Source organism: Pteropus medius, unplaced genomic scaffold (genome assembly GCF_902729225.1).
Source record: "Pteropus medius unplaced genomic scaffold, Ma_sr-lr_union100, whole genome shotgun sequence".
In the NCBI taxonomy this organism is placed as follows: Eukaryota; Metazoa; Chordata; class Mammalia; order Chiroptera; family Pteropodidae; genus Pteropus; species Pteropus medius.
In genome coordinates, this window is record NW_024341514.1 from 853 (window position 1) to 20,312 (window position 19,460).

General features: G+C 48.9%; 3 gene segments (V, D, J or C); all 3 read left to right on the top strand.

The window, feature by feature from the left end:
- Window positions 1-763: 763 nt before the first annotated feature.
- Window positions 764-1,291, top strand: LOC120593005 (probable non-functional immunoglobulin lambda variable 5-48). The segment is given in 2 exon segments: window positions 764-809; window positions 933-1,291. Coding segments are annotated over 2 exon segments (390 nt in total).
- Window positions 1,292-8,585: 7,294 nt separating this feature from the next.
- LOC120593022 (immunoglobulin lambda variable 5-52-like) lies at window positions 8,586-9,341 on the top strand. The segment is given in 2 exon segments: window positions 8,586-8,703; window positions 8,818-9,341. Coding segments are annotated over 2 exon segments (570 nt in total).
- A 5,631-nt stretch (window positions 9,342-14,972) lies between these two features.
- Window positions 14,973-15,561, top strand: LOC120593016 (immunoglobulin lambda variable 1-40-like). The segment is given in 2 exon segments: window positions 14,973-15,114; window positions 15,227-15,561. Coding segments are annotated over 2 exon segments (366 nt in total).
- The last annotated feature ends 3,899 nt before the right edge of the window (window positions 15,562-19,460 follow it).

Here is a 19,460-nt window from a genome sequence, read left to right on the forward strand (position 1 = left end):
GTTTTCCTGGAAACTTCTGTACTATACCATTTCCCTGGAGAGCCCCTTCAAGCCTTTCTAAACATCAGCTGTCCCTTCGGCTCTGATCCCGGACCTGATGCACACCTTGGTCATTTAGTTTCTCCTAGAATGTACTCTAAGTGCTCTGACACCTTAAATAGTTATATATGTACATGTTTGCAAGTCCCATGGACCTTAGTCTGGGAGTAATAAACTACAATATCGACACAGTGTATCAGGATCGCAGCATCTAGGGACCAGACCAAGGATGCGTGAACTGCACAAAGCAGTGACAGTGACAGTGACAGTGAACTGCACAAAGCAGCAGGGCTCTCAGGACTCTGGGCCACGGGGAGGTGTGTGTCCTGACAACAGGAAGGGGCGCTGTGGGACTGGCCTGTGTTCCCTACATAACTGCTGAGTGAGGACCATTCACTCAAAGGAGCCTGGGCCTGGGACTGTTCTCTGTGCTCCTTGATGGGACTGATCAGCAGTGTCCTCCCACATCTAGCAGAGTCCCCTGAGCAAGGATTGTCATGCGGTGTCGGCAGGTGCTTCCTCCCAGGGCTCTCCCATGGGGTGAAGCCAACCTCCATCTTCCTCAGTCTTGCTGTGAGCTGAGCTCCAGGGCTCAGGGAGGGGCTGGGCGGTCACTGGATGGACACACATTTGCATGCACAGCCCCTCCTCTGGCGGAGGGTGGAGAAGAAAAGGAGGCCTGGGGCAGCCCAGCCCCACTGTGGGCTCAGGGGCTGCGTGCACCATGGCCTGGACCCCCATCCTCCTCGTGCTCCTCTCTCAGTGCACAGGTGAGGACAGGCCTCGGGGACCTGGGAAAGCCACATAGCTTCCATTTTTCTCTACTGGTCCAGAGCCCTGAGAAATTTTAAGCAGGTCCTTTTCCCATCACCCATGAGTGTCTGTGTTTGCAGGTTCCCTCTCCCAGCCTGTGGTGACTCAGCCGCCCTCCCTCTCTGCATCTCTGGGAGCATCAGCCAGACTCACCTGCACCCTGAGCAGTGGCTTCAATGTTGGCAACTATTACATTAACTGGTACCAGCAGAAGCCAGGGAGCCCTCCCCGGTATCTCCTGCAGTTTAAATCAGACTCCGAGAAGCACCAGGGCTCCGGGGTCCCCAGCCGTTTCTCTGGATCCAAAGACTCCTCGGCCAACGCAGGGCTTCTGCTCATCTCCGGGCTCCAGCCTGAGGACGAGGCCGACTATTACTGTGCTACAGATCATGGTAGCGGGAGCAGCTTCAGTTACTCACAGTGACTCAGATGATGAGGAAGTGAGACAAAAACCCCTGGGCCCTCAGACTTGGGCCTTGAGAACCTTTATCAGGAAGCTTCTGTGGAGACTCTTGTAGGGGAGACTCCTCTGCAGGAAGAAACATCCATGAAAGAAGGGAAGGCAGAGCCAGGTTACCTGACCCGGCACAGAGCATCCCAGGAGCACACAGGTGCGGTGACAGAGTCCCACTGCACATGCCCATTGGGCGTGGAGTCACGAACAAGAGAAATACTGTTCTTCACCTCTACTGATGACCAGGACAAGCTAAGTTACCCAGAAATCTTATGCCACTAAATATGAGTCTTTTGTTACTACTGATGTGTCCTTAACTCATATGTTGATTCTCACCAAGGTCATGGACAGACGCGACTTCATCCTGCATGAACATCCTACACATCCCATTGGTCTAATTTGTATAGACTCTCGCGGCCAAAACCCCTGACACTGTCCATCATTTTCTCTACTCCGCTGCTGCATCCCTCACCTTCCTGGTCTCTCTCTGACTCTTCAGGTATTAACTCCATGTCCACATTAACTTTTCAGAGAAAACAGACAAGTCCTTGCCGTTGTTTCCATTCCCCAGGGCTCCATCTCTCGGGACGATGATGACCAGATGTGGAACAGGATGGAAACACCTCATGGTACCTTTCCTGCCCCATCCTCACACTCTGGGTTTCTGAGCATCCCCACCACTCTCAGTTCATCTGTTTAATATAAAAGTGAAGTTACTACATTTTCCTAAAAGTGATGTCTTCATCCAACCTTTAGGTATTTGCACATGGAATCTATTGGGTTTTTTTCTTCTCCAGAGATAACTGATGCCCTACACGAGGTGAGTCTCGCGGTCATCCACAGAGAAAGGATCAGCTGCGTGTTTCAGGATATGTCACTGTTTCTCTGACGCCCCAGAATCTCTGTTTCCTAAGAAATTTCATGACAGTGTATCCACCACGAAACGTTTCCCTCGGGTCCCTAAATCACATGCTTTAGCCCCTTTGCACAACAAAGGGAGCACTGTCTCTTGGTCACCCTCAGATAGACGTCTGGGAACCACAGGGGATGATGTTGGGGCTTAGCTGTGGTGTCAGGAGCATGAAGTAGTGGCTGTGTAGCCATCCCCTGCCCTGTGCTTCCTGAGACCCAAAGACCCTACAGCCGTGGGTCTTATGCCTGCAGGGATGAAAACGGACATATTTATCCCACTCCACAAAATCTGGACTTCTGATTCAGGGAAATTGTTGACAGTGCCAGTCTGCTTTCAAATGTGTCCTTGATGCTTAAAGTAGATTCTGCTCCAAAGAGAATATTTTCAAGACATCTGCCCTTTAGGTTCAGGCTCCAGCACCCAGAGGGTCTTACAGAGAATCATCAGCATCAAGGATGGATTGTCATGGGGAATCACCTCTCAGGTGTGGAGAAGCCATAAGAGGGACAGGGGGATCTGTGACCTCATTGTCACACATGCAAACACACACACACATACGCAAACACACACACATACATGCACACAAGCCCCTATCTACTAGCTGAGTGCATATTGCCCTGGAATCCACAGTTTGGGGCATCTGTCCATCCAGAAGTCAGGGATTGACCAGTAGTGACACAGGCATCCTGAGGGTCAAAATCTCAGGGGGCAAAATCTCCCTCAGCAGGAAACACCAACGACATGGGTGTGACGTGGGTCCTGTTGTCAGGGCAGCCGACATGCCCTGAACACGTGCTCCACTGGGCTGAGTCGATGCTCAGGGTTCCAGGGTGAGTCTCTATACCCGTGGGCATTACAGACCCCTGACCACTCAGGGCTCCAGTCAGCAATGGTGCCCATTATGGCATTTATTCTGGGACAGCAGCCTCAGTGCTGCTCACACGGGATCACGGTCCATGGTGACAGAGACACGTCCCCCCTGTGCTCTCAGGGCTGGGCTGTCATTCACTTCATCACTCAGTTGATGGCAGAGGCCCCTCTCAGAGTCTCACTCATCACCCAGTCCGTACTTCCTTATGCACAGACCAGGTAGCAGGGATGCGAGATGCATGACTCCAAAATGACTTTGTAAAAGAAATTGTGTGTTGCGTGCAACAAAGAGCAGAGGGTATTATTTTTCACTGTTATCTGACTATTTCCACTCATTTTCTAATAAAATTCTTTTGACAAAAGAGAGAAATTTTTAATAAGTATACTACCGATTGTAATTTCCTTTTTAGAATGACATCATTTTAAATTGACTTTATTAAGATAAAGTTGTAAAAGATAACATACATACATTGAAGGCACACTTAGGTAAGTGGTGACTAATCTGTGTACCTGGCCTGAGAACTCTCAGAGCCTACGGAATAAATCCGAGTCTGAGCCTGAATGTCAGAGAATTCCTATGCCGCGGCTTGAATATGTCATGCAGAGGAAGTAGATGCTCCATCACATAGCGTTTTTGCTATATTCAGGCCTTTAACTGATTGGATGAGGCACACCAGTGTTAGGGAGGGCGATCTGCTTTATTTATTCTTCTGATTCATATATTCCTCTCATCCAGAATCACCCTCACAGACTCATCCAGATTAATGTTAAACAAATATCTGTGCGCCCACTGGCCCAGTGAATTCGATACACTAAAATTAATAGTCACAGTCTATGTCTGTCAGCTTGGCACCTTTACTTATCCACTTAAAGGTACTTAATGTCCAAAGGAAGACAATAACAAGATTCTAATTCCGCCTAATACTATACGACTATTGTGCATACAATTGAAAGTGCTTGATTGATGTTTAACCTTCACTCTGATACCCTGTAAGTTTAATACTATGATGTGAAATTAGCAATACATAAATGCTATTGCATAAAGTCATTGTATCTTATGTGACAGAGAAAAGATTGAATAAAAATAATGATTGTTTATGATACACACACATATTCAAAACAAAATAAGGAAAACGTATTCATGACATCACAGCTTCATTTCTAGAATTTATACCTGCCTCTTCCACCACCCACTCTATGTTCCCTTTGCCTTCAGTAATCACCTCAGCCTGTTGGGTCTTTACCTGGTGTGATCGTACAAACATGCATTCCTGAAGGCCCTGGACATTTACATGGGAGACAAGTCTTTTCCCTTCTTTTGCTCATTCTGACAAGTTTATTCACATACCTCTTCCTCAAATTTCCTTGTCACCAATTTTCCAATCATACTTCTTTCAAGCTCATGACAGTCCAGGGGCATAAGAAACAACCAATCGATCTTATTATATTTGTTATTGTGGCAAAGATGTTCAAAACAACACAGTCACCCAGCTCCTGGCTCCTTATAAATGGTTGATTAGAAGTATCCAATGGAAATAGGTTGCAGATCTCTATTGTTAAACCAAGCCATGGACTGCCTATCAGATCTTTCTTTACTGCTAGAAATAGAAATTATCAGCATCTTTAACTATAACCCGATTAGAGAACTGCAGAAACCATAGAAATAATTTGAAAACTTATCCTTAAAACTCTTTCTTTAGAAGCACTATCAGCTACAAAATCTGTAGTAGCCAAGATACTCAAAATAAATACAACCAATAAGATGAATCATGGATAGACACGACAGATAGATAGATAGATAGATAGATAGATAGATAGATAGATAGATTAATAGATGATATATATAATACATATATGATGTATCATATATACCACACATAGAGAGAGAGATGATAGATAGCTTCTAGAAGAAATTTTGTGTTTATTGAGACTGAGAATTCCAGTTGGTAACCTGGAGACCCAAGCAATCAGATGGTGTAAATTCCAGTTTGAATTAGTGTCTAAAGGCAGGAAAAAATGATGCCCCAGCTCAAAGACAGGCAGATAATTTCTCTCATACTCAGCCTTTTTGTCCCATTCAGGTCTTCAGTTGATTGGATGGAAACCATCCAAACAGCCTCACAAACGCACCCAGAATAACGTTTGAGCAAATCTGGGCACCTCGTGGCCCAGTCACACATGGCTTTCACGAGAAACATTTAGAGCAGAGGATGGCCTCCAAGTGCCTTTACTTGTCCGTCCAGAGTTCTGTGGGACACATGCCCTGTCTCTCCTCTCGTGTTAGATGTGGTCCCTCTCCCTCAGGCTCCCAGTTCCATCTTCTGCTGCCATCTCCGCATGTGTCAGGCAGACTTTACCCTTTGGGTCTGACCTGAGTCCTGTGTTCTCCAGCTTTGTCTTGGGAGGGCCGTGGGCTCCTTATGTTCCCTGAGAAGGGTTTTCTACGGGAGAAGATGACCTCTCTCATTAATAAGGTCGGCTTCTCTGAATGATTTTCCTGTGAAGATCTTATGAAGGGTGTCCTCCCCATTAGGGGCCAAAAGGGAGGAAGATAGAGAAGATTACAGGATGGAGCCCCTCATTCGCTCACATGGGGAATTAGGGCCGACACAGGAGTGAACCAAGCTTCATGTGGCTCGTACATGAGGCTGCTGGGGTTGATCAAGGTTGGTCCTTTGTCCTTCTGCTTTAGCAAACGCAGGACAGGTTCCCTGTGAGGGGTCTCTTCCCTATGGCCCATTCCGTAGGTTATTCTAAACTGCTGGAGACCAGTCCGGACAAGTCAATGTTGAAGAGGCCCTTGGTTGAAGCGGGGCTGAGTTGTGGTACCGAGGTGGGGTCAATGCTAGGTCACCACCCGTCCTCTCAGAGGGCAGGTGGGGTGTTGGTGATGAGGCTCTGATGAGCACCTGTGTCCTTTCCAGGTTCTGTTCTCATCTCAAACCTGGCTGCATCTGCATTCTGGGCAGCAGGGGGCGCTGTGGGCCCAGGAAACGTGCTTACAACCTGCCCTGGCTCCCTGTCTGGGGCCCTTGCTCAGTGCTTACCAGTCAGGATCCACTGGGTGTGACCCCCTACCAGTCCCCGGGGGCCTCAGGACAGATGGTGCCCAAATGGCACTGAGGCAGCCCTACATCTCTTGGAATTCGGGCGACATAAGACACACAAGATTGGGGCAGCTGTGGCTCTGCCGTGTTTCCTCGGTGGGCCTAAGTGTGTCCACCATGGCCTGGACACTTCTCCCCCTCCCCCTCCTCACCCAGTGCCCAGGCTTTATAAACATATGTGTGAGAAAATGCTTGATTCAAAAGTGTATTAATGATCTCTGCAGCTTCATATAAAAGGACATGTGACCCATTTAAATGGGCAAAAGATCTCAAAAAACAGCCCATAATGGAAAATGTACCAGGGGCCAATATGCAAATTAAAAAAGCCCTCAACAATATAAGTTATGAGGAAAAGTAATAATACAACTACTATGAGATCGAACTATGCACAAACCATAAAAAATAAATTGGTAATTAGGACTTATCAAAGTTTAAATTCCTTCCTCTTTGAAAGGCACTGTTAAGAGAATGACCAGACAAGTGGTAGACTGGGAGGATATGTCTGCAAAGTCGTATCTATGATAAACGCCTCGTATCTATAATAGATAGAGAACTCCTACAATTCCACAGTTAGAAGACAATTTCATTAAACTAGGGCAGACATCGCACCAGAGACAATATATGATGGCAAATAAGCTCATGAGGAGATGTTTGGCATCATTACATAATATGGACATGCAAATTAATACAAAAATAATGACTATGCATATATGAGAATGGGCCAAATAAAAACTCTGACCATACACCATTTTGGTCAGGAGGTGGCCCCAAAACTCACGCAAACTCCTGGTGGGAGTGTGAAATCCATAAACCACTTTGGATAACAGTTGGGCAGTTTCTAAAAAGGTTAAATGCATGCATTCCATGTCATTCAGCTGTTATATTTACCTAAGAAAAATTAAAGTGCACATCAATGCAATGTGTTGTTTACAAATATATATAGCAACTTTGGTCATTTATAATGTGCATAAATTTATAAGAATTTATATTAATATTTCAAATATCCAAGCTATTAACAGTTATATATATTAACACATATACATAGAAGTATTTATTTATTTGTAATATAAATAACGCGTTATGTATAATAGTCCTAATACGGAAACAACCCAAATGCCTGTACCAGGTGAATGGATGAAGGCACCGCGGCATAGCTGCGTCATGGGAGACCGTTCAGCAAGGCATGATTTACGTGTACACGCCAGACACGCTTAGACCTCGACACATTATGCTACCTGAAGGAAGCCGGAAAAACAGGAAGAAAAAGATTTGGTTTACACTAAATTCTATGCAACGTACACTATCTTCTACTGACAAAAGGCGATCAGGCATTGCCTCGGAATTGGGGCGGGAATGGCAGGAGGGAGGGACGACAAAGGGACATGTGAACGCTTTCTAGGGTGACAGATATATTTATTACCTTGACTGGGGTGATGGATTCCCACGTGCACACGCGTGTGAGAACTTACACATTCTACACTTAATGATGGGCAGATTGGACCATAATTGTACCTCACTGAAGCGGCGCTGAGTGTATCTCGGGCCCCTCCTTATGGCAGAGGAAGTTCCCGACACTCTGGCTCCCATTGCGTTTACCCGTCCAGCTGCTTTGCTGCCATCAGGCCAGTGCAATGGTCACCTGTACACTGTGCCATCAGCTGCGCACGCCGACTCTATTCACGACTCTGAGGGATGCAAACACTGATAAACTGCTGAGAATCCAGCATCTCTTCTTGGAATGCTGAGCGCTTTGCTTTCCGCCAGCAGGACCCCCGCGCTCCGTTCAGACCCACATCACCATCTCCTCCCTGCGTCTGCTCAGGCCTTTGCTCCCAGAGCCCTCTGCGTTCTCACCTCTGTCACGCTGTCTCGTACAGTGCTCATATTTTCCACGTCTCTTCCTCCTAGTAGTCTAGGGATTCCCTCAGTGAAAAGGTCTGTTTATTAATATCAGTTACCGTGGGATAGAGCAGGGGTTGTGGCCCATGGAGGTTGGAGGACTGACTGTGACCCGGCCCTGAGGCCTCAGTTACTAACATGATTTCCACCAGGAGCCAGCAGTTGCGCCAGTGGACAGCAGGGGGGCTGTGGGTCTCCCCCAGGGTCTGACCTTTGGGACCCTGCTGTGTAATCTGCAAATTCTCCAGGGCTGGGTCCTTCTTGCCTATCTATGATGATGGGGACTCAGCAGCTGTGTCCTATCTGGGCTGGGCAGAGTCTCTCGCTCCCAGGTCTGTGGGGTCCCAGCAGTGGCTCCTCAACCCCAGGGGCAAACTCTTAGACTCAGCCTCAGGCCTTTGTCTACGTGAAGAACCAAGCTCAGAGCTCAGCAGGTGTGAGCAGGACCAGAAGGGGAAACACGTGGTGTGAGCAGCCCCTCCCCCTTCACCAGAGAGGAGGATAAAAGAGGCCGGAGGCAGCAGGGCCCCAGCTCTGAGGCTGCAGCAGGGCGGCGCGCACCATGGCCTGGTCCCCTCTTCTCCTCGTGCTCCTCTCTCACTGCACAGGTAGGGACAGGCCTAGGGACCCAGGCACCCTCCAGCTTCACTCCCACCTGTTTCAGAAGCCTGAGAAATGTTCCCGATTCTTGCCGAATGAGCCATGAGTGTCTGTGTTTGCAGGTTCCCTCTCCCAGCCTGTGCTGACTCAGCCGCCCTCCCTCTCTGCATCTCTGGGAGCATCAGCCAGACTCACCTGCACCCTGAGCAGTGGATTCAGTGTTGGTGGCTACTGGATACGCTGGTTCCAGCAAAACGCAGGGAGCCCTCCCCGGTATCTCCTGCGGTTTAAATCAGACTCCAATAAGAACCAGGGCTCTGGGGTCCCCAGCCGCTTCTCTGGATCCAAAGACACCTCGGCCAACGCAGGGCTTCTGCTCATCTCCGGGCTCCAGCCTGAGGACAAGGCCGACTATTACTGTAGCACATGGGATGACAACTCTAAGACTCACACAGTGATCCAGACCCAGAAGGAAGTGAGACAAAAACCTCTGTGCTCTCCACACCTGTTGCAGTCACCCCTGCTGGTGTCTGTGACCAAGTCCAGCTCCGTGGTGACTTATGTTGTCAGATCTCATGCAGCACCTGCTTTCCTTGGACCAGTCGTCCTGACATTGTCACATCCTTCTCTTCAGTTCAACTTTTAGATTGATTTTTTGTCCACGTATTCTCACGGTGTTCATGTTTTCACAGGCAAAAATTCCTTACTCAGAGATAAATATCTCCTGGTAGACACAGCTGAGGATGTCAAATCGGGTTGATTCTGGTCTTGACCAGCTCAGGGTCCAGGAGTCCCTAAGATTTGCTTCTGGTGTGAGCACTTCAAATTAATTCCATGACACAAACAACCATCAAGCAGAAATGAAGTTTATTGTAGATACTATGAGTGAATTATAACAATTAAAAAAATAATACCATTTAAAACAACATCAATATGAAATATTAGAGGTAAATCTGAGAAAATAGAAAAACCTTGAACACTAAAAATTACAAACTATTGTGAGACAATGAAATAAAATTGATTAGATCTTAGTAGTTTGTGGGTTGACATACACAATGTAGTTATGATAAAAATTTTCCCAAACCGAATGAAAAACTGCTTGCAAGCTCGTTAGGTTAAAATGTCCACGCAATGAAGGATGAGGTAGGAAAGTTCAGGAAAGAAATGGAAATAGTACAAAAAAAACCAAACCCATAAATGAAACAATCCTTCTCCAGTTTCATGAGACTTGTCCCAGAGGAGGCACAGACCAGGTGATGGGACGCTGCCCTGAGGGGTGACGGGCAGTGTGGGTGCAGCCAGCCTGGGCTGGGTGTCACGAGGCACTGAAGCTGTGCTGTCACCAGTAATGTGTACCCAGACACCTGTAATGTCACCTGTAACGTGACATGGTTGTGATTATCACCTCTATCCAATGAATGACCCTGTGACCTGTACCTTGTTTGCTGAGAATCGGGACCACAAAGGCTCTGCGTGGAAGAGGGGACCATGTGATTTCAGGGACTCTGACTCCAACTGCATTTCCACCAGTTAGAAATGGAACCTGCGTCCATAGTTCCTGGGAAGACAATCTGAAGGCCCTTCTCAGATAATGAGTGTCCTCTGATAGCTGCCTCACTCAGAAAGCTCGTGGGGATGTCCCTGCCACTCATGGGGTGTCTCTTACCTGGTCTTGTGGGCGTGGATATCGTGGGAAGCCAGGCCTGCTGGGGAATCTCGGATGCCCTGACCTCCACTTCCTGAGACTCGGCCCTGTCAGGGTCTGTGTGGACCCAGGACACAGACTCCCCCTCCTCCAACACGTACCATAGATGGTTACGCAGAACAGGACCCAGGAAGGGGATAGAAAGACAGAGTCTCATGAGGATGTGGAGCAGAGAAAGAGATGTGAGGCAACGGGGCCTTAGCTCTGGGGCCCAAGGAACAAGACTGTGGATTATGTACACCACATCCTGGATTCCCATCTTCCTCACACACATTAACAATCATGGGCATCCTCCCCAGCTCTACCTCACGCCCTCCACTACATGGGGACCATTTCCTGTGCCCACAGGTCTCTGCTTCTCTCCCTGTGGATCCAGCCTCCTTCAGGGACAGGGAGCAGGACAGAAAGCCAGCACCTACTGCCCTAGGAGAATCAGAACAGTGGCTAGAATGTTGTCATTTGGACACATCGGCACCAGGCACATCTCATCAAAACTATGGACCCATTGATACGACCACATATGCTCACAATGTTGGTTCTCTTTGTTGTCACCGTGTCACCTAGAGCAGAAGCTCTTGTTTCCAACTCGACAATGAAGCCAAACATCACTGACACTCACACTCCAGGTCTCCGTCCTCCCCCAGGGCTCCAGGCTCAGGGGATGAGAGTCAACCTCCTTGACCACCCAGAGCCACTGCCATCCATCCAGCAGTGCCCGTTTTAGGCTGATTTTTGTTCCTTTCTTCTCAGAGTGTCTCCTCATCGGATCATGTGAGGACGTGAGAAATGACTGTGCATCTCGTCTCCTTACAGTCTTCCCGCCCACACCTCACTCGGGGACAGCTGGGGCTTTCCAGAAGCGGGGAGCACTCCTCTGATGTAGTATTCACTTTATGACAATATAATAAAACTAAACTAAAATATAGACTAATATATCAGACGATTTAAAGGAAATAATTATTGCCAGAATAACATTCAAGGATAAGGAAAACACAAGACATTTCTGTTCCTGACAGTGTTATGTCCTGGAAAAGACAGACAGAAAAAGCCACGACGTGTGCAGTGGGGACTGGGGAACCGACCGGGACCCCGACACCAGCAAAGCTCCAACCACACATTTCCACACGTCAGGGTGACCCAGGTGGAATTACGACCAGGTGTGAACTAACAGGGTTCTCTGCGGACGTTTAGGCTTTGACCTGGAGGTTCAGGGTGGTCGTGTGTCAGTAATGACACCAGGGGCAAGGAAGAGCACTGTCAAGTATCAAATAACCCCAAAATATCTGACAACACAGCATTTCCTTTGGCTTCTGGAGGTCATTAGAGACCTGGAAAAATTAAAGGCTTAGGCCCATCATCACAGATGGGACCTTCTCATTCTACTGCCCTGGGTAGTGACATCAGAAAGATCCAGCTGCAAAAATCAGAAGCCCTTCCAGGAGAGCTGTAGATGTGAAATGGGCTGGAGGCTGTGGGTTCTGGGCCAGCAGGGAAACTGGGGGATGGGTCCTGAGAGCTCAGGGTGTGGGCCAGGCAGGCTGGGAAAATACTGCCTGTATTTGTACACTTGGGCAGCAGTGTTCTCACTGAAGGGTGACTTTCCTGCATCTGGGCCCCCTGGAGCCACATAAGCAATGGCTCTTACTCATACCCTTGCCTCCTACTCCCTCCTCCATCACTCCCAGAGTCACTGCTCCGGCTGCATTCAGGGAAGATAGACAATGCCACAGCTAGAACAAACTAGGCTCCCAGGGCCTTGGGCCACTGGGATGTGTGTGCCCTGTGAGAAGAAGGGGGCACTGTGGGACTGCCTTGTGTTTCCTACAGAGCTGCTCAGTGAGGACCATTCACTCAAAGGAGCCTGGGCCTGGGGGTTGGACTCTTGCTCATTGTTGGGGACTCATCAGCTGTGTCGTCTGGCCTGACAGAGTCCCCTGAGCCGTCAGTCAGATGCCACCGTCATGGAAGGATCCTCTGAGCGCTCAGCACTGCGGCCTTGACACACGACGGGTGAAACGGGCGAGTTCCCGCGATGGGCCTCACCCGCCCCTAGCCCAGGTGCGCAGCAGGTGCCAGCGCGGGCCTTCGGGGGTCAAAGCACAGCCGAAGAAGCTCTCATCTGGGACAAGCAAGTCACTCACGACGCGGAGGGGAGACACTCTATGCTCCTCCCCGTCCCTGGTTCTTCTGCCACGTGCAGCTTCCCGATCCTCACTTCACCACTGGGTCCTAACTGCCACCCAGACTTTCTTCATGACAATAGGCATTGTGACCTTTGGTGCCTCAAGAATGCCAAGAGACAATGTGTAGGGATGACAGACTTCAAGGTCCTTGCTAATTCTATGACCTCTCAGCATATTCATGATGAAATATGTAACAAATGCTATGTCCTTTGTCATTCTTTAGACTGCATTTCTAACAAGTATGAATAATTATAGTGATCTACAAAAGGTAATGCTTTGGTGTTATTGGATTTTTTAATTATCCTTTTTCTATTTTCTTTTCTAATAAATTTTAGTCCCTCCCATCCATCTCAAAAATTACATAAATGCATATATATGTGTCTTCCATGTGTATTTATATGCATATGCATAAATATATAAAAATGTGCATGTAGCATATACACATATGTGATACTATGATTTACCATAATAAATATATATTTGGTCTTCATCCCATTTTTGGAACAGAGCTCCTGAAATCCATGAATTTCCAAAGTGACCAGAGCTAGAAAGGAGTCTTTTGTTTGTTAATAAGGTGACTTTGGGACTCACCAGAGGGAAGGAGCAGGTGGCCAGGAGGGCCAACTGTGTGCTTAGATGGTTGGAACTCTCAGTCACGGTCCCCTGACCACGGGGGAGGATACAGGGTCTACAGGTCAATGGCTTTCCATGGCCAGTGTACATCAACCATGCCCAAGTAATGCAGCCTTCATAAATAACCAAAGGGTCTTGGTCTTGCAAGCATCAGAGCTGGAGACCACACGGAGCTGGTGAAGAGTCTGATACCTAGAGAGGGCCACACCCCTTCCCCGCAGCCCACCTTGTGCATCTCTTCCATAATCAACTTCTCTGAGTTCCGTGAGCTCCTCTAACAAATGACTCAGATCCAAGGCAGTGAGCAGGGATCATTGGACCTTCCATCTACAGTTGGTCGGTCAGGAGCAAACGTAATAACCTGGACTTGTGACTGGCTTCTGAAGTTGAGGGTGGGCTTGTGGGGGATGAGGGCAGTCTGGTGGGACTGAACTCTTTAACTGTGGAACCGGATGCCATCTTCAGGTAGATGGTGGCAGAATCCAGTTGAATCGTAGGGGTCGAATTTCTCAAAACCTCCACCCTACACACATTGGAATTGGTGTCCATACTTTAAACATAGATTATTTTTCATCTAACCTGTCAGAGGTGCATTTGGTTATTAGAGCAGAAATTAACACGGGTCATTCTGTCTGACATGCATTGAGCCTCTCAAATACAGATGATGAGAAATTAAATAATCATGCAAATGTTATCAAACAATCTATTAACAGGGACGGGTCCAGGATGGTGGCACAGGAAGACGCTGAGCTCACCCTCTCCCAGAACACAGTGAATGCTCAGCGACACTGAGGACAAGTTTCCTGAGAGACGCTGAGGGCCGACTGCACAGCTTCTGCACAGCGCAGGAGAGGCCCATACAGAGAAGGTGGGGCTGGGGAAGCTCTGGGCGTGGAGGGAGGGCTCCAGGGTCACACGAGGAGGGGAGGCCATTGTTTCATCTCTTCTCCACCTGGAAAGCACAGGTGGGCGCTCTACCCAGGTGCTCTCTCCAGCATGTACGGCCTCCGTGGCACGTTGTAGGACACCCCACGTGGATTCACTCCAGCAGGAACATAGAGCTCCCCCGCGCATGCACACACTTCTGCCCTGATCCCACTCCTGCAGGGCAGCTGGCACCCCAGGGTACACAGTGTCTGCCCTGACCCCAACCAGCCTGTCACACCACCCAGCACAGTCCACACGGAGGTCGAATCTACAGACATCCACATTTTCAAGATCGGGAGAGAAACTATTTCATCTAATTCTTAGCACAAAATATAGGAAGTCAAAATAATGAGAAGACTTGGGAATATGCTCCAAATGAAGTAACGAGAAAAAACAAACTTCGCAGTCAAGGGACCTGGAGACAGACAAACCCTATAGTCTGAGTAGAGCATGAAGACTTGCTGAGATGGTGGGGAGGCCACATGAAGTGACAGCTATCGTGGACCTCAGGCAGGGGGACAAGGAACAGAGCAGTGGGGAGGCAGGAGCTGTCTCTGAAGGGCTCTGGGCACCAAGTCACACAATAGTGTGTTGGACCTGGACACCAGGGGGCGCTGAGGGCCTGCGCTTGACCTGAGTGTATTCAGAGCTGGGACCAGCCACCTGGCACTGCCTGCTGCCTTCTGTTCAGGTCTCACAGCTGTGACCTCCCCACCCCACACAGAGCCGCTCTGGCCCACGCCCTAATTCCCTCAGGCAGAGGGGCGTGACCAGGGTCCCAGTGAGGGATCAGAAAGCTGGGGGTCTCATTTGCATGAGTGGACCCACCCTCTGTCAGAGCTTGAAGAGAGGAGGGAGAAACTTGAGGGAAGCTCTGCTTCAGCTGTGGGGACACAGAGGACAGGACGCGGTGATCATCTCCACCATGGCCTGGTCCCCTCTCCTGCTCACCCTCCTCGCTCACTGCACAGGTGACCGGATACAGGGACAGTGGAGGGGACCTAGGGAGGCCACACGGGACCCTGCTCCCTCCTCATGTCTCTAGCCCCAGCATCACCATCTCTGTGTCTCTCCCTCTTCCAGGCTCCTGGGCCCAGTCTGTGCTGACCCAGCCGTCCTCAGTGTCTGGGGCCCCAGGACAGAGTGTCACCATCTCCTGCACTGGAAGCAGCTCCAACATCGGGGGTAGATATGTGAGCTGGTACCAACAGCTCCCGGGATCGGCTCCCAAACTCCTCATCTATGATGATAGCGATAGAGCGTCAGGTGTCCCTGACCGATTCTCTGGCTCCAAGTCTGGCAGCTCAGCTTCCCTGACCATCAGTGGGCTCCAGGCTGAGGACGAGGCCGATTATTACTGCCAAACATATGATAACAGTCTCGGTGCTCCCACAGTGCTCTAGGCCCATGGGGAAGTGAGACAAGAACCTGCTGTTTCCTGTGCAGTGGGGCTTCCCTGGGCAGACCCCACTGCTCTGACCAGATAGCTGCCTTCTTTGTGAGTTTGACCGACAAGTGAGGGCTGAGACCCACCCCAGGGAACTTTGTCTAGACAGTGTCCTCGTCTCTCTAAATCTGTCCTTGTTGGCAACACATTGACTGATTTTCTCTAACAGAGCAGAAGTTCTTAGATGTGGGGCAGGCTGCTCTGGGGACAGATAACCAGAGTCTATGCAGCTGCCCCTTTTCTCCTCAATGAGGAAAATGAGCCTTTCCTCGCTTTCATGTCCGACGATGCGGGGACCACCCCAGAAGGTGGACCGTCCTGCACAGCACGGACTCTGCTCTTCCAGGGGTGACAGCACACACCTTCCCATCTCTCCCAGGCTCCAGTGATCATGGCGGGCCGAGGAGCCCTGTGTCCCAGAGACGAGGCACTGTGATGTGGGGTGCTGTGTGAGGATGCAGGCCCGGAAGGTACTCCAGGCACAGAGCTGGCCTGGGACCCTCACTGGGGACCTGAGACTTCGGATATGATGTCAGGAGAGGAGCGATTGTCAAAGGGGATTTGACACCTGAGGCCAAGAACCTTCTTCATGGGATACGAAAGTGTCGGGGTGTCCCAGAGCTGCTGGGAAATGCTGAGTCCACTCCCGGGATGGGGGTGTACTTGGTCCATGGATGACAAGTCCTTACAGTGACACCAGTTCGGACCATGGGGACTCCCTTGAGTGGATCTCCTGACCCCACAGGCACTAACTGTGTCCTCCTGTCCCTGCAGACCTCCCTGGAGCTTTCCAACCATCCAGGCTTGAGGCAGGCTGTGGGACAAAGGATGGGAAGTCCCCATTAGGTGCCCATGTCACCCACTTTTGAAGTTCTTGATGAGCCCAGATCCGAGGTCAACTTCTCCTGCACAAGGGGCAACAGACACATTCGGATGACCATGGCAATGGTCTCAATGGCTCCTAGACAGAACCCTACCTTGTGACCTAGGATAGAGGTGATTGGCTCTTAGGGGTTCAGCCCTTATCTCTGACTCTTGCTTTGTACACACAACCTATTGACCAACTCTGGTCCCCAGACTGACGAGGAGGCTGATTATCACTGTCACATGACTAAATGAAATCCACTGCCACATAGAACTCCCGTCCCAGCAGGAAGTGAGGTGAACTTCTGCCCTGCACACCTCTGTCTGTCCAATCACTGCTCTGTCCCCGACTGTGTCCAATACCAGCTCAGGTTAAAGATTCTGCTGTCACATGTACTATTAAACCTGGTGGCTTCATGTTCTCACCTTGGTCTATGTTTATGAGGTCAATGAAAACACTTCCTATTCCTACTGGTCTCCAGTGCAAAGAGAATCACTTTGTACCAGAAACATGAGAGTCCTGAGAGTTGCCGGCAAAGCTGGCGAGGAAAGCAGAAGTCCAGCACGAGTGACCCGGGAGAACCAGGTGGCCCTCTACCAAGCCCTGGCATGTCCCCTGCTCTCGGCCCAAGTTACCCTCCTTCTTCCCTGAGCCCTGACACCCTAAGGAAGCTGGGTTTCTCTCTCTCTCTCGTGAGATGTCACTCTTGGGGAGGTCCTGTTTTCCTTGTACTTGAAGACCCCTCCCCATTATGGACCTGGCTTCAGACCCACCATGTCCTCACTTTCTCCAGTGAATCCCCACAACTTCCAAATCTTCTCCCTCACTGGTTCTTTGTTGGGGATGATATTTGATAAAAATTCAATTCTTTCGCACATAGACCTTACCAACCCAACCGCTATTAAATGCATGGAGCTCATAACGAAGCAACTTGATCAGGCCCAATGCAGATTTGGTAACAGGTCACGAGGGGTCCTCAGGCCAGGAATGAAGGAGCGACCTCTAGAAGCGGGTGACAGCTTCATTCACTGTAATGTTCTTTTTGTGTCAATCCTCGTGTTGAGAGAAATGGCAAAACTCGAGTAAAATATAGATTTAATGTGTCAGAGAATCCTAAGAAAATAAGTACTGCCAAGAAAACCTTCAAAGACAGAGGAGATCCCACAGATGTTATCGAGAACACACGACATCTTTATGCCCGGACAGTGTTATAATGTCATGGAAAAGAGAGATTAAAAAGCCAAGGCGAGTGTCGTTGGGACTGGGGACCCTAACTGGGACCCTGACAACAGCAAAAGCATCAACGAAATATTTCCACACATCAAGGTTACCCAGGTGGAATTATGACCATATATGAACTAACGGGGTTCTCTGGGAACTTTAGAGGATCTAGGTTCAGGAACATCATGTGCTGGTAATGAACCAGGTAAAGCAAACTCAACCATAAGGCAATCTCAAAATTTCCAAAAACAGAGCACTTCATTTGGATATCTGGAGGTAATTAGTGACTTGGAAAAATTAATGGCTCCACCCCACACTGCAGAGGGAAGCTTCTCATTCTACTGCCCTGAGTAGTGACATCAGAAATATCCACCTGCAAATATCAGAAGCCCTTCCAGGAGAGCTGGGTGGTGTGAAATGGGCTGGAGGCTGTGGGGGTCTGGGCCCAGCAGGGGGCGCTGGGGGAGGGGTCCTGAGAGCTCAGCGTCTGGGCCAGGCAGGCTGGGAGAATGCTCCACTGGCTCTTGCACACTTGGGCAGCAGTGTCCTTACTGAAGGGGGACTTTCCTGCACCTGGGGCCTCAGGAGCCACATGAGCAATGGCTCTGGCTCGCAACCTGGCCTCCTCCTCCATCCTCCACCGCTCCTGGAGTCACAGCCCCGGCTGCAATTCAGGCAGGATAGACAATCTCACATCTAGAACCAATTTGCAAGAAAACAAATCACCCACAATGCTACCTGGACATAGGTAAAGAGACACCTGGGGAGGCGAGGGTCCAAAATCCAGCAATGAGATTTCAGCAAGCAGAGCTCCGGGCTTCTGGGTCATGGTCTTCATTCCTCACCGCACCCTCCTCTCTCGTAGGACACGGGGTTTCCTTTCGCATGAGGAGGAAAGATGGGGCGTGGGGTTGGCACTGCGCTGCTCCCATCGTCTGCGCGCAGGTGGTTGACTGTCCATTATTGTCACCTCGTGACCCTCCGTCTCTCCTTCTAGGCTGTTGAGTCAGACTGAGCTGACGCTGCCGCTCACAATGTCTGGGTCTCTGCTTACAAATACATTAATTTATTAATGATAGGATTATATTATATAATATATAAACATTACATATACATATATAAGTAGTATATGTAACACATTATATTTCAATTAGTAATATAAAAGTATATTAGGTAATATATAAATATGATATAGAATACATAAACAATCATGATATAAGTTAATATTATAACACATAGTTTATATCCTGTTTCATGTTGTATATATGTTATATATAGACACACCGACTCCAGACCTGCCACGTAGGAAAGAGTTATTTTGGCCCACGGTGCCTTGAGAATGTCTGAGACACATTCCAGGGTTGGCTCAGGGCTCCCTTCAGAGGTCGGGAATCCTGGCTAATTACCGTGACTTCCCGTATATTCATGATAAAATAGATAATAAATGCATTAGCTCTAAAACTGTCGTTATTTTAGTTATTTGTCAGCGGCATGGTCTTGGTCGTTTATTTCTGTCTTTTAGAGTGACTATGGAAGCCCATATCGCTTCTGTTTCTCAGATATTTATATTATTCTTTCTAAATCTTTCTTGTCCTCCTAAGATCGAGGTCATCTTCATCTTGACTGTGGTGCACATCAAATTACACATTGTTCTCCACTATCAAAGAATCCTTCGTTTAAAAGGCACCGTAATTTGGTACGAATCTTTGTGTGAAAACTGTTGGGGTCTCAGCCACGGCTCATGAGCAATGAGAAGGAAAAGAATGCGCATTTCATGAAGCAGA